Raw genomic sequence first — 15,488 nt, forward strand, 5'->3', positions numbered from 1 at the left:
TTCTTAGAGGTAATTCATAGGCATCGCTTCCTGTTAGCCCTGCAGTCTGCTACCACAAGCTGAAATCACTGCCTTGAGGAACTGTTATTACAGAAATAACTTAAAATACATGCATATACAATAATTAAGAAAAGGTTGATAATTTTTCATGTAGTTAGCTGGGTTTTTTTGTTTGTTTTTTGTTGGTTTTTTTATCAAATAGATTATAGGGGAAAAAAGTCTTTACGTAAGTAAATGTTCAGAAGGAAAATACACGTTGAGACAATTCAGTAGTTATGGCAAAGGATAAGAAGAAAGATGGCAAGAAGGCAGAAAAATCTCTACGTCCTCCTATTCCTGCACAAGACATTACAGCTGAGGGTAGTTCAACAAAGCTGACAGATTTGCAGACCTTAGCAAATGGAGTGGAAGAAACACAGGCAAATCCAGTGGTACCAGATAAAGAACCAGAGGAGGTAGAGGAACCTCCAGTCCAAGATGTTCCTCAATACTACGAGGAGCCTGTTCTTACTCAAGTTATTGTAAAAAGGTATGCTTGCTTTAAATACATCAGTGAAGTCAAGAACTCTCATTTAAGTATCTCTGGTGTACCCAGTGTCATACAAACATGGATTTGACTCTTGATTTGAGGCAGTGAATCAGGTTATTCACACGTACTAGCTGGGACACCTTATGAGACTGACACCTGTGGAATTCTGCTGTCTTCTTGCATCCTAGAATGTTGCTGGCACTCTCTGCTTGCCAAAAGCCTCATTCTTTTAGCTTGTTCGCGTATTTGTCTAAGTATACAGTCAGAAAGAAGAAAATGTAGCTCTGTCATTTAGTGTTCAGTTGTTGCTGCCTTTTAATGTTTAGGGCTGCTCATACCCCTTAAAAATACCCTAAACTGAGGAAACAGGTGAATGGCAGTGTTAACCAAATCCTTTGGTAGGTCAAAGGGACTATACATAATGTTTCACATACTGACTAGGTTGCCTGGTTGTAAGCTAGTAAATGCTACCAATGTGCTTTGTTTTCTTAACTGAAAGAATTATGGGTCTGAGGCGACACAGCAATTACGTGAAATATTACAAGGAAAGTGCAAAAAATTGGAAGTTCTGTTGTAGCTCATTTTTCTACCCAAGATGCAACAACTGGCCTGTGTGTAGACCATGGTAAATGGTCATTTATTATATGTCTGTTGTGATTTAGGTCTACTGGCAGTGACTCAAAATCTTCATCTTTAGTTTGTTTTCCTTGTAGCTATGAAGGTGAAAAAGTCCACGGATTGTATGAGGGGGAAGGATTTGCATATTTTGAGGGGGGAAATACATATAAGGTGAGTGTATAAATTTTTAAGAAAATAGTAGTGGATCAAGTTTGTTCTCTAGAACAGGCAGGCTACTTTTAATGTAGGTGGGGGTTGAGCGCTTAGAATGCATAAGCATTGAAAGCTCTGTTGGTTTCTGGCATTAAAACTTCATTTGAAACTAGTAGTTGGAGGAGAGTTAATATGTCATTATTTTGAAATCTTACAGTCAGCGTAGGCTTCTGCTGTGGTAAGAATAAATTTGCAAGTGATGCCGTTCTCTTCCTTTTGAAGGGCATGTTTTCTGAAGGGCTTATGCACGGACAAGGGACTTATACGTGGGCTGATGGAGTGAAGTACGAGGTAAAGTGCAATTTAACTTCTGACTGAACACATTTACAGCCAATTAGATGTGCAAATTCAAGGAAAGTAGATAGATTGCAGTAATTGGTACAGTACAGGTGGCAACTGCAGAACTATGGCAGTGATTTCAGTCACAAGCCTGACCTTGCAGATAGTCAGGGAACAGTGAGTCTTACTTTTTCAAATGTTGTAATTTAATCTTTTAGGGAACATTTGTTAAGAATGTGCAGATGTTTAATGGCCGTTATACATGGAAAGATGGCAGCATTTATGAAGGATCAATCAAGAATGGAGTTAGGCATGGATTTGGATTTTTCAGGAGTGGTACTCGTCCTGTTTCTTACATTGGCTATTGGTGTAAAGGCAAAAGACATGGAAAGGTAAGTAAGAACAACAAATGAGAGCATGGTCTTGGGTGACTACCTTATAGAACAGCAAGCACTCCTGTGGAAAGGTTTTGCAAAAACATTGTGTGCTGTTGCATAGTCTTATGCTATGTAGAGATTCATTTTTCCTAAGGATCTTCTCTGAAGTCGTGAATGCTAATTAAAACAATTGGGATGGGATCTTGTTTGTAGTGGAAGAGATGAACGGTATCCTAAAAGAGTAATTGGCTGTTGTGTGGTTTGTCCTTTATGCTGCTCCAAGTAGATGATGACAAAATCAAAACTGATGACGGCATCAGTAACCACGTAACAATGACAGAACAATTAGCTTCCCAGTAATGACAAAGTGATCCCACCTCCCAAATGTGTTAAGCAGACCAAGTATGATAATTGCAATTAAGACCGCCTTGTCTAGTGTAAGTAACATATAGTTCCAACTTTTGAAAGGCAAGTAGTGCTTTTATCTGTCTCCTTTATGTGCATCCAGATTGAGACTCTCTTCTGGGCCTGACATTTTGAAGACTGATGCTCAGCATGTGAGGAAAATCCATTCTAATCACTTTTTTTGTTCTGTGTCACTAATGAGACACCAAAATCACAGAGGCTGCTGTGGATGGTCACCAGTACAATGGTCTGTCCAGTTTGTTCTGAGAGGAAGCTATCAGATAGAGAAAGACAGAGCAATTAACGCTGTAGAGCTGCTGTTGGAAGTTGGGATTCTGAATGAGTCAGAAAACTGATCTACCTCAGAGTGACTACTGTGATTAAGTTGCCAAAGTTAGCTCTCTGAAAGTATTTCCAAGTGATTTGAAAAACATGGTAGACTTTGACATAACGTAATACGATTTCTTTTTTTAACACTTGGTCTTTTTTAAGGTCTTAACTAATATTCATCAAAACAGGTTGCTTTTTTATTTAATTTTATCCCTTCAGTTGCTTTCAGTACCATGTCTCAAAGTGACTATAAGTAAGAGCGTGATTACATGTGTCATTTAATTTGTATGTGATGTTTTATTAATGTGGATGAATATTTAGGGATTTAATTGACTATACCGTTTGTTTCAGGGTACCATTTATTATGATCAGGAACATACCTCTTGGTATTCAGGAGACTGGGTAAATAACGTCAAAGAAGGATGGGGAATGAGATGGTAAACGTGGTAACACTTGTTCTTATCTTCATATTTTTTTGTCTTATATGTATTATCGTACAGTTTCTCCTATTGTTTAAAATGAATACAAATGCTACAATTTCATAGTAGTGTGTACTTTCTACAGTGGAATAAATAATTGTACAAAGTGCTTTATAATAATAAAATAGACCTTCTCTATAGCTTACTTTTTTATGTTGGTATATTTCTGCTGATCATTCCCACAAAAGAATGTCTAAAGACAAAATCCAAAATCAGCTTTGGTAAACCACAAATCAACATTTAAAAACAAATAAATTTGATTGATTTGAACAGATGGGGCTTCTTTCATGAATAGATGAATTACTTGTAGAATTATTTATAGAAGAATACTTTGATTAGCTGTGGCGAAGACTCTTTGGGAAAAAAGAACTGGTTAATATTTTTACAGTGATTTGTAAGCTAAAAATAGGAGGTAAACAGTGGGTACAATCAAACCTCTGTATCCATGTCACAGTGAGCCAACTTTCAAATTAATGCTTATATTTAGCATTAATAAATGCTAAATTTGTTAGCAATGAAGTTTTGCATAAACTTTGCTTTCGTAAAATCCACTCAGAATTTTCTATGAATGAGTCATTAACTTTTATTGTTTTCTTGCAGCTATAAGTCTGGAAATATCTATGAAGGTCAGTGGGAGAAAAATGTACGTCATGGAAAAGGAAGAATGAGATGGTTGACAACTAATCAAGAGTATATGGGACAGTGGGTGTATGGCATACAGGTATTAATTTCTTCCCCAGCAACCTCTTTAGTTCAGCATCTGTTCATTACTCCAGTAAAACTAGAACTAGATAGGGAGTTTTGTGCAATATCAAAGAAGCTTTGTATGATTTTTTGCCAGTTGAGATAGTGGAAATATGCTGTTAGTATTCTAAGTTGATTCTCATGTTAGCAATATTTAAATTTTTTAAAGGCTTTTGACTGAGTCTTACTACATCATAATTTAATTCTCTAATGGAAAATAGAAACCTTTTTCATAAAAAAAAAGTTTAAAAAGTTAAATGTTTGTGACTATACTTGGCTTGAGATATGACTTCAGCAGTGAGTACATGTGGCAATTTGCTTCTGTGTCACCTGTAAAATATTAGACAACACTGTTCCCTCTTGTAAAAGTTTTATGATTGAAGGAGAAGATTTCTGGTATTTTCTGCTCCTTTCATTCATTATTCTGTTGGAAAAAGAAGGTGAGCTACTTCCTGTGGCTTTTCACTCTGCATAAATTTGTCGAGGAGTCCAGCTTCTGGAACATCGTGGCTCTGTCTGGCATGGTGTTCTTCACCTGGCTGTTCAGCATTACAGTCAAAAGGATTCAGGCAGGAAGGATGTCTTCAGGAGTCCTGTTAGTAGAGCTTGCTCAAGTATGTGTTGATTCAGTGTATCCTCTGAGCACTTCTCCTGTGCACCTTTGTAGACTGTAGTTCTGTGGATGGTTTGAAGTACTGCAGCTATCAACTGGGTGCTTTTATTGGAGAGATTTGCCAGCAGTGGCTCTTAAAGATGCCTAGGTGGTTCTTCTTTTTAAAAGTCTGGACCTGTGGCAATTGTAGCTCTTCTGGAGACATTTTTTCTTAAACACACAAATTTTTTTCAGCATGGATATGGCACCCACATATGGTTTTTGAAGAGAATGCCTGTGTCTCAGTATCCTTTAAGGAATGAATACATAGGTGATTTTGTAAATGGGGAACGACACGGACACGGGAAGTTCATATATGCCAGTGGAGCAGTGTACGATGGTGAATGGGTTTGTAATAAGAAGCATGGCAAGGTGAGTATTGACAAGTACTGAGACAAAACTAACAGACAACACTAGAGGAGACTGTTCTACTCTATATAGTGGATCTCTAGATTTCTGTATGGAAAACTACATTCAATTTGCATTGCGGGTGGCATCCGAGCATAAAGGGCAGAGTCCACTGAAAGCAGTAGGAGTCCTTCCAAGGACTTTGTTGTGCCACAGATTTGACTCTGTGGTTAGATGTATGTTGTGTGTACAAAGAAATACATTTCACTGTGGAGATTTGTGCAATAGGTACATCTTGATTTTTGCAATGGTTGGTCAGTACTTTCACTCTTATACTGTGAGCTAATGGATTTCAAGCTATCCTTGCACAGAGATGTTCTCACATTAACGGACTGTTTTAAAAAAACCTGTGAGCGGAGTGCCGCATATGCAAACTAAAGATTGCAAACAAGTCTTTCTGTATGGGGGGGGAAATGTTTTTTCCTCAAAATACTTTTCAAAATCAAAAGATATATAGACAATTCTTCATCCCAGCAGTGTACTTTAATTAACAGATGACAAAGCACTTTATAAAAGAGGGTAGGAAAAATTATTTTGCTTTATTTTATGTCATATATTGCATTTTAGCCAAGGTTCGTAAAAGGAAATTTGATTGAGAGCATAAGTGTTATTTTTTCTGATCTTTGATTTATATTTATATTGAAATTAATCAAATTAATCTGTCTATAGGGCAAGTTTGTCTTCAAGAATGGTCATATTTATGAAGGAGAGTTCATAGATGATCGTATAGTAGAATATCCCCCTTTTCAAGTGGATGCAACGAATGCAAAAGAGCTGAATGCTATTTGCACAGGAAGTCATTTTGGAACTGGTAAGCAGCTTAAGAAAACAAATTCTACTCAGTTCACATTTTGTTGTTCCTTTTTACTGTAATGTGAAGCTGTTCGTACTTACTCAAGAGCCAGACATATTTCTTCAAAGAACTTTGATAAAGATGGGAGTTATCTTAATAATTATTGACTTCTGCTCCCATGCTTCTTGTTTCCTGTGCATGTCACTTTGAGTTGAGTGACACAGCCACACTACACCTTGTAATCCTTTTGGAACACTGTTGTCTGAAAGTTTCATATCTCCTGTTAATATCTGCATTTCCTTTTGGCTAGGGGTTGGATTTGACAAAATTACTCTTCAGTTGTTATGCTGTTGGTTATGAAATTCTGTTCCTCACTATAAAGGAGTCTATTGTTCTCAGTTTGAAGTCAGTAAGATAAGAAGGAATAGTATATATTTTATTTTCCCTCTGTGTGTGTGTATATATTTTTTAACTTCATTTTAGTTTGTTCTAATTTATTTTATTTGCATGGTAGAAAACATCACAATCATTAATGGCTCAGAAAATACTTCTATTCTGGGATCAAATATTGAGTTGGATATATCTTTGTTGCTTGACTTGTTGCCAAGGGAAGAGAGACGTGAAGAAGTGAAACAAGTAAGAGTCTACTGTTGGATATTTTCAGTTTTCCCCTGCTGTGTGTTTCTTTTTTTTTTTCTGGTTTATTTGTATTGAAGTAACTCCTTCCATTAAAGAATTATTTGAAAATCTGAAGCCCATGGAAACAGAAAAGCAAAAAGAATGAATAGACAATATTACCTCTTTCTGAGCTTCCACTAGAAGACGATAAAAAATATGTTAATATATCTGGAAGGGCATTCAGCAACTACCTTTAGCTACTGTGAGGTTTGCCTGCTGACAGAGATGTATTTATTTTTATCAGTCACCAAAAAATATGTATTATAACTACATTTGAGTAATGTTCTCATGACCACTTAACGAGGGATATGCTCTTCGAAGTTACAAGATCAAAAGCATTATATGCCCGGTTACAGGATCAATACAAGCTCATCCCTACTTGCTGTGAGGCAATGCTGAAAACATATCCTGCTTTATTTAGGTAGAATTTGCTGTGTTGAGGCATATTACAGAACTGAGAAGAGTGTACACCTTCTACAGCAGCTTAGGCTGTGATCATTCTCTTGACAACACCTTCCTCATGACTAAGCTCCAGTTTTGGAGATTTCTGAAGGACTGCCAGTTTCATCACTCCAACATAACTCTTGCTGAAATGGATCGGATATTGAGCGGTTCGTATTTCTGTTGATCGGAGTCTAGAATTTAGGAGTTTCAATAGTAAGCTGTGGAGAGTTGGAGTGGTGAGTTCCACTGATAGTTCAGCTCTGGTAGTTGAGGGGCCCTGAGTGAGTACCTCTGTGCCCGTGAGTTCTCACTGGATGCATTAATGCTTCTTCAGGCACTTCGGGTGCTTAGGTGAGAAAAGACAAAATTAAAACACCACTTAAAAAATGGTTCTAAAGAGCCATCTGTTCAAAAATTGTACTCACCCCCGGTCTTGCCATTACTATTACATGCAGTTTTAAGAGGTCTGAGAAAGAGAAGTAGAAGAAACAAATCTTTTTATTTTGCTTTTCTTTTTTTTTTTACCCCCAGCATTCTTAACTTTGATTTGCATGTAGTATGTTTTTTTTCTTCCATAGAGAGAGTTATCAATCAGTTCCATTTAGACCTGCAGTGGGCTGCATTGCAGTGCCCCTAGTATGTGAAGGGTTTAACTCCAACTTCACTTCCCCTTTCATTCCTGTATGCTGGGTGGATGCATTTCTAGAAGGAGAGAATTTGATAAGATTCAGCTATAGATGAACAGTTCTTCCTTGACCTGCTTGTTTGGAAGTGATGCTGTGTCTGGTCTGATTCTTCCAGGAGTGCTGTTACACTGTGATAGGTAGAGATGGAGAAGATAAGAAAGCCTGACAAGTCAATGTGCCTATAAGCATTTTAATGTACATGATAGCAATAGAGATTTATTTTGTCAAATTTTTTAGGTGATAAAACACCACTTGAGGAGATACATTGTCCACATGAGACTTTACTGTTCAGAACATTTTTATCTTACCTTATTCGTCTAGCATTTCGTATCTATCATGAAGAGCACAAGTAAGTTTCATCTTTTAGTGAAATTTATTTCAGTGTAATCAGTTTGAGTCTTTCCAGACAAGAGTATTTTTGTTTCAGCTGTAGAGAGAAAGGTCCTTATCTGCATAAGTGCTTCTTAGAAATGATGTCCAGGAATGTTCTTCCCTCTGCCTGTTGTATCCAAGGTAAGTAATGGTATTTCTTCTGTGCTGTGCAGAATTCATCAATTAGTACCATGTACATCACAGTTTTATAGTAACTGTTATTTTTTACCAATTAATTTTTAAAGGTATCTTATTTTCTGAAGAACAACGTACAGTTTTTGCCATGGGCTACATCGACAAATGCTGGGAAATATACAGAGCTTTTTGTAGACCAAGTACCAGACCTCCATTTGAACCCACAATGAAAATGAGGCAATTCCTTTGGATGTTGAATGTAATAGTTAAATATTTTTTTGTTTTGTGTGATTGGATGCACTTTATGTGTTTATTTTGTATGAGCATTTTAAAATACTGTCTGTGGTTTCTGCACAGTTGAAAAGTAGGAACGATGTTATTGGTACAAACTATCAAACATTAAAGGGACAGTTTTTCTGCGTAAATTATTTATGTACTTTTGCAGGATTAATTCTGATTTTGTACTTGATAATTTCAAATAATCAAATTTTAGACAAATGTGTTTTAAGGGAATACGAATATTTTTGCTGGCTTTCCCCACTCCCCCCTCATCCTGTAAAATGTATATATGAAAAATGTCTTACTGGTAGAACCCAAAGACTGGCAGCTTTTGAAATAACACAGTAAACCCTTTTAATAATGTATTAATTTAATATACTGCAAGATGAACATGAGGTTCTTTACTAAAATTCAGTAATTCAAGATTACCCTGGAGCTAAGGAACAATTCCCATCGATATGCCTGGGTTTTGAGCCACTGTCACTGTTTAAATCCAAGCTTTTTTTTTCATGAAAAAAAATCAGATGGCAAAATTGGTTTTTTTTATATTTTTATTTATGAGCTTTCACAAGTTCTTTCTTAATACTGTTTTTGCAGTCTAGGAAAAATTCCCGTTGACTTCAGTAGGGCCAGAGTTTTACTCTGTTGTTAATTACGTATGTGGAAGTATCATTTGAAACCACTAGAAATTTTGACGCAGGCTTTAAAGGGAGTTAGATTAGGTCTGTGTGGGAATTCCTTCAAGTGTTGTTAACATGTAACATTTACTCTTACCCAGGATTTTAAACTTCTCAGCAAACAATTAACTGCTTCAAGACTTGTGGAAATACTTGTCAAAGATGGTCCCTCCCTAAGTGACAGCAGTAGTACCAACCTGGAGCAGGAGGTGTGTATGGAAAAAAACATATCATAGTTCATTGCTACAGGAACAATTAAAATTACTTTTGAAAAATAATGCAAATACTGGCCTATCTGCTAGAACAGGAGGAAAATGAATTATTTATTAAAAAAAAAAAAAAGGGTACAAACTTGAGCCTCTATTTTTGTCTTCCTTTGTTCTGCCTATATCTTCTAGTTCACCTCATGTACTTCTATGCTTTGCTTATTATCTTACCCTTCTTAGTACAGCCTCAGCATACCTGACCATACAGATAACTCCTTCAGAGTGCCATAACCCAGAGGGTGAAATGCCATTTCTAGGAGACTGCTGCTAGTAATAGTTCTGTCTGCGGGCAGTTGCCTGACAATCTGTATAGACAGTGATTATGCAGGGATGAATCTCAGCACTTCCAGCTGCCGGGGTGTGCGCTGGAAATGTTAAGATGGGTCAATAATTAAGTTGTGAACCCACTGATCCGGAAAATCTGGTGATCCAAGAAACCTGATTAGTGATGTGTGAAGCGCAGCCACCTCAATGAGGTCGAGTAGTGACTGTAGAAGACTCTTGTGCTACCTGACAGCTGGCCTGCTATAGAGGGCCTTCACCCCTAAAGAATTAGCTCTTACACAGCGACAGTCTATTGCAAATGACATAATTGAATGTATTGTTTTAAACAGTATCTGATAAACTGAACACACACTGTAAGCCTTACTAAGGGATTCATTATACACCCATTCTTGGGCTTTCTGGAAGTATATCACAGGCAATTAAACATTTTAAGTAATAGCAATAATTGTGTGTGATTTGTTAGAGAAATTTCTTGTAACTCCAGATACAGCAAAAACCTATGCAGTATTTTATTTCAATAGGATTTGTATAAGGCGTAACACAGTATATCACCTCCTGAATTTTTTGAGCTTTGGCTGTTTTCAGTTTTTCTTCAGAAGAAGAGATGTTTGAGTAGATAAATGAGGCCAGTGAGGCTTCACAGACTTCCGAGTTCTTTGCTTGCTCAGGTACATATGCCCATTAATGAAGGGATTTTGCAAAAATGAATGAATTAATCACTGTGTTTGTTTTACTCCAGTTGGTTTTTCTTGAATTTGTTGAAGCTCTTCTTGATTGTGCGTTGGTGTATGTTACCAGTGATATGATTAAGGAGCAAGTAGATCGTGATAATCAGAAAAGAAGTAGCCTTAGAATCGAGGGTCTTTCCGAGGGAACCACAAATGTGCCTCTGTACCCAGAATATTCGCTGTCCCAGGTAAAGTTGATGCAGACCTGTTAAATATTGTATGTCCACTTAGAGGGAGAAGTCGGGCCCTGCGAATGTTCTGTTTCCTGAACATACAAACCAGTTTCCTCTTTTTGCATAAAGAGTCATTTGATTGGGTCCTTCTGCTTTTTCGGTTTGTTGCTACCTTAGATTGTAACATCAGTATAGACAGTTGTAACACACTTGCACATTTTCCTAGATAACTGTAAATACACATGAAGTACTTGCAAGTGTTTGAAGGGGAATTGACAAATTGGTTGACTGGTGGAAGATACGCCTCTCCTGCTTTAAGTTGAATGTCTAAAATTGCCCTGTAAAAACGGCATTGCAGTTGTTGTATGTAGCAAGACTTGCTGTTTCCCAGCAGTTAAGCTATGCTCTGGTTTTGCCAAACTTTTGAGTAAGGATTTTGTAGGTTATAAGACGCTGCCTGTGACACTGGTGCAATTTAGATGCACAGGGTAGTTGAAGGCATGACTTAGAATTGTTACTACTTGGAATTATGCACAAGATGGAAGTATTTTTATTAATTCAAAGAACATTCACAAACACCTAATTTTCCAGTCTCAATAAGCCAGTAGTGCCACTGAACACCACCACTTCCCATTCTCTGGCCAGTTGTTCCTGTCCTATGGAACCCATTCCCTTGTATCACTGCAAGCAGTAATGCAGTGAAATAGTCTGGTTAGAATAGTCACATTTTCCAAGACTAAAAGAAAATCTTAATTTAAAATGTATTGAACAAAATTCTCCTTGTGTTTATTTTTTATTAGTGCGCTTACAGCAGAAGTATTATTGGTACACAAATAAATGATGACATTTCCAAGGCAGCTGAGCTTTACCCTTGTTCTTGGTTGTCTTCAAGGGAAAATGTCATATCACAAGACGAAATAAAGAAACATGAGGTATGTAAAAAGCCCACACTGAAAGATGGAGCAGAGAGTTTGCAATTCATGGGTGACAGAGTAGCCAAGGTAGTTTTAAGTTTTGAAAGGGACTAGAATTTCATCTAATATTAAATACAATGTGTTCTCGTGCCTGGATCCATGTATGAACCTAGAAGTGGTGCATTTCCATTGCTAACAAAGCATTTGCTCCCACACATACCCTCAGCTATTGTTATTTAGAATACTGGGTGGTATCTTCTACATTAACTAAACCAGTGGTGAATAAACAGTTTTATCTTTATTTGCAAGGTGGGGAGTGAGAGGCTGAGAAGTGGCCAGAGAGATTTAGAAGCACTGGGGAAGGTAACTGTAATGTAATTCCTAAAACACTTTTTAGAATTCTTCCAGCAAATTTTTCACCTTCACTGCCTTTTCAATTTTGTACCCAGTGTATGACTAACTATAATGAGATTCTTGATATTCCAAGAACAAAAATGGATTGTTTTACGCCTGTGATTTCAGGGTAAGATAGTAAGGATTATTGTTTTGTACTGGAATCATGGAAATCAGACAGAGAATTTGGCAACTTCCTGACTTTTGGAAAATATACCAACGCTTAGAAAACAGAATTGTGTTTGACCTGAGTTTTTGTGAGGCTTTTACTGTCACTCATTTGAAAAGAGTGGCATCATCAGGCTGCAGAAGGTGCTTGGGATGACAGTTGGAAAGATTTCAAAGCATCCTTCTCCAATGATACACTCTTGAATGTTGTTCTCTCCTTTTCGCTCAATATAATTCCTGGAGTATATTCCTATCATCAGGAATAGAAATTCATTATTGTTTCCTCAGGAGCAGATGAATAATATTATGTAGAGCAACATGTAAGAACAGAGGGACATGTCTAAGAACAGGAGCTTTCATTCTCTGTACTTCTGTCTTTCCCTAGCTCTGAAATAGGATAATCCTACTTCCCTGGCTGATATCAAAGGTAAAGCGTTACGACCAATTTGCTAGTACTTGAAAATGTGAAACAGTCTTGCAATTTAAATGTTTTGAAATAGGCGTAATTGCAGGATGCATTTGGTTGGCAGAATGCTTTGGAGATAGGAATTTGCGTGACTCAGATGGAGGACATGCGATTTCACTTTTTAATTTGAACACAAGTCCAGGCATTTAGTAACTGAATTTAAAACTTCTTGCCAGCCACTGAGACCTCGTGAAGACAGAGGGCATCCTCCTCAAGAATCTCTCCTGGGTGAGTACTGTAGTTACCATAAGCATCTATAAGCAGTGGTGCTAGAGGAGATTCACTCTTTCAACAACTTCCAAGATGATTAAAACAGCGGCTGATCATTGAAACAGCTGGATGTATTGCAGTTACAGAGGGTAGCTGCATTCAGTTGGGCAATTATGGCAAGGTTTACGTTTAGTTTTCCACACCTGTTACACACAGATAGCTGGGCAAGTTTGAATCTCTGAACTTTTTGTGCTCTTTAATTAGAAACTATCATGACATTTCTCTTAAAAATAACTTAAATGCTTTTTACAACTAAATTCTTCCTGGTCTGTCCCACTCATTTGGACATGGAAACAGGAGATTGAACTCTGCACTGTGCCTTCATTATAAACAAACTTTTCATCAGTACAGAAGTATTTCAACCACAGCTCTAGCTGTAAGGTCAGATGACAATTTATATTTGTTTGTGCTGAAGATCAAACCTGATACATAATGCACAGAATTACAGACTGAGTAATTTTAATGTTTTTTCTTTGCAATATCAGATACTGTCCTCTCATTTCACACAACTCATGGAGACATCAAAGATGTTCCGTCATTGTTCAGCTGGGATGCAGAAAAAGAACAAGATTTCCATCCAGCAAAGGAATTGACAGGTAAAGCAGTCCTACTGTTTTAAGACTAACACCAAAAAATCCCTTGTAGCTCTTGAATTGCAAAATTTTAATTGCATATGCAGATTTCAGCTTGTCACAAGAGGGCAGTAAATGAACATTAATTCTGGAGGAAGATTTTTGAAGAAAATTTGTAAAAGAAATTTTTTAAAGAAAATGAAACTTAATAATTAAATGAGACGTTTAAGTACTGACTTAAATAGTTTCCCCAATTTTAAAATGCCATGTTTTATTTGTAGGGCATCTATAAGCTGTAATTTGCCTTTACTCTATGAGAAACTCAATCTGCAAGCCTGCCCATTTTTTTTTTTAATGTCTTGGGCAAATAAAAGATATTATTACTGCTTTGTCTTACTTCTTTTACTTAAATTAAGAATTACTATTAATGGTGTGCCACCATTAGCTGGGATAAGATGTCTTATGTTATGACAGGGTAGATTTCATGCAGAAGAGAAATCAGTAAGAGCATTTTCATATGTTGAGGCTTTTTATACCATCTCCCTTCTGGGTGATTAGCAGATCTCATCTGGGTTGTTTTTTGTGCTTGTTAAATGTTTTCTACAGATAAAGAACCCAAATCCAAGAACATGGGTAGACAAGGATCTTTATGTCGTCATCAGCTCTTTCACTAAAATCTGACTGAAAAGTTACAGATCTGAAAAAACAGTTTCTTAAAGAACCAGCAGATAGGCCCTAGCCTGTTTTTTGACAGTCACAACAATTGGATGCTTGCATGCAATTCTGTTCTTTCAGGTAGTCACGTTCGTTCCTCCATTCCCCCATGCACAGGAGTCGCGGATACTGAACTGTCATCAGATTGCTGCAGAAGACATTTATCACAGGAGTAAAGGGGAAAGTTCATATTCTTTTGCTGCCATTCCCAAGGACAAGTCACTCTGAAGACCCACAAAAGGGCCATCCCCTTTTACATGCATCAGTTAAAAGTTTCTCACAGTTGTCACCTTCTGCACCATGCAGAAGCCAGACTTTCCCATTGCAGAGTGTCAGATCTGAAATAGCGTAGTCCAAAACGCATTTGAAATAGAAGTGCCCTGCTAAATAAACGTGTTTAATTTACATGTTCCAGATGAACCAAAAGAAGCCAGAACTGAACAAGATGAGGAATTTAGTCTGTGGATGTGTCAGGTGCAAATCTTTTTTACAACGAAGTTCTTTCCTGCCTACCAGCATGAAAAAGTGCTGGGGGAAAAAATGAAAGAAAATAGAATACGGGATGCTGAATTAGCTGAGCTGAGAAAGATCAAGGATGAGGAGCTGGCAAAGTGAGTGTTGTATCTTATCTTGAAGTAATGTTATCTCTTATCTTCTACTAACAAAATTACTGAAAAGAAGTGTGCTTTAATGAAGTAGTCTAGCATACTGTAACTGGGAAAACAAACTCGTCCAGGTGTAATAAGCAACATACAGAATGTAACTCCTGTGACTTCCATTCCTGTCAGGAGTAACAAATACAGGCTGCTTTCAGGTTACAGAACTCTTAACTCTCTGATATTTCCTGGCACTTGAGCCCTGCTCTGTGTAAAGGCAGTTAAGACATGCGGTTTTTTTACATACTCTGTCAGACTTGAAGTGGTAACTAGACAGATTTTCTGTTTCTCTACACTATGACAGTTTATACTGCTCATACTGTGAATATAGCTGTAGTTGCTTAGCCAGTATAAATCTGTCTCCCCCTCTTGCAGTACATTAAATTTAAACTTTGTTCACTCAGACTTATTGTTGGAAGAGAAGCAGAAGAGGCAAAAAAGCAAGAAGCAGCTGCAGCAGAAAAAACATTTGACTCCGAGAGTGCAGATTTTAAGGAGTTAGAGGAGCCTGTCACACAGTTAGTACCCCCTGCAAAGGAAGAGGCACCCATTGTAGCACCCCCGGTTGTTACCAAGGTGCCTGCTGGCAAAAAGAGAAAGAAATAAGTCTTCTGATGAGAACTACTGAAGCTTCAAGTAAGTACTCCTTAAATAAGAAAAAAATCAAAAACAAAAGAACCACATGTGCAATAAGGTCTAAAATACAAGTACAATAAAACTATATGGGCAAGACTTGCTGGTTTCAGAGGAAAAGTGTCTGCTCTTACACTAAGGATCTTGGGAAG

The 15,488-nt window shown here is 37.3% G+C and overlaps 1 protein-coding gene across 1 annotated transcript; it reads left to right on the top strand.

The window, feature by feature from the left end:
* Positions 1 to 275: 275 nt before the first annotated feature.
* Positions 276 to 15,309, top strand: RSPH10B (radial spoke head 10 homolog B; the record flags this gene model as incomplete). Its single annotated transcript, XM_082312577.1, has 20 exons — positions 276 to 529; positions 1,243 to 1,318; positions 1,583 to 1,651; positions 1,858 to 2,031; positions 3,103 to 3,188; positions 3,831 to 3,951; positions 4,822 to 4,998; positions 5,704 to 5,845; positions 6,342 to 6,463; positions 6,927 to 7,116; positions 7,873 to 7,984; positions 8,069 to 8,148; positions 8,253 to 8,401; positions 9,200 to 9,307; positions 10,389 to 10,565; positions 11,351 to 11,482; positions 12,629 to 12,719; positions 13,247 to 13,357; positions 14,463 to 14,658; positions 15,108 to 15,309. 20 exons carry the CDS (start codon positions 276 to 278, stop codon positions 15,307 to 15,309), a joined length of 2,769 nt encoding a protein of 922 aa, XP_082168703.1.
* Positions 15,310 to 15,488: the final 179 nt, after the last annotated feature.

The sequence above is a fragment of the Platalea leucorodia genome (assembly GCF_965183815.1).
Source record: "Platalea leucorodia genome assembly, chromosome: 5".
NCBI lineage: Eukaryota > Metazoa > Chordata > Aves > Pelecaniformes > Threskiornithidae > Platalea > Platalea leucorodia.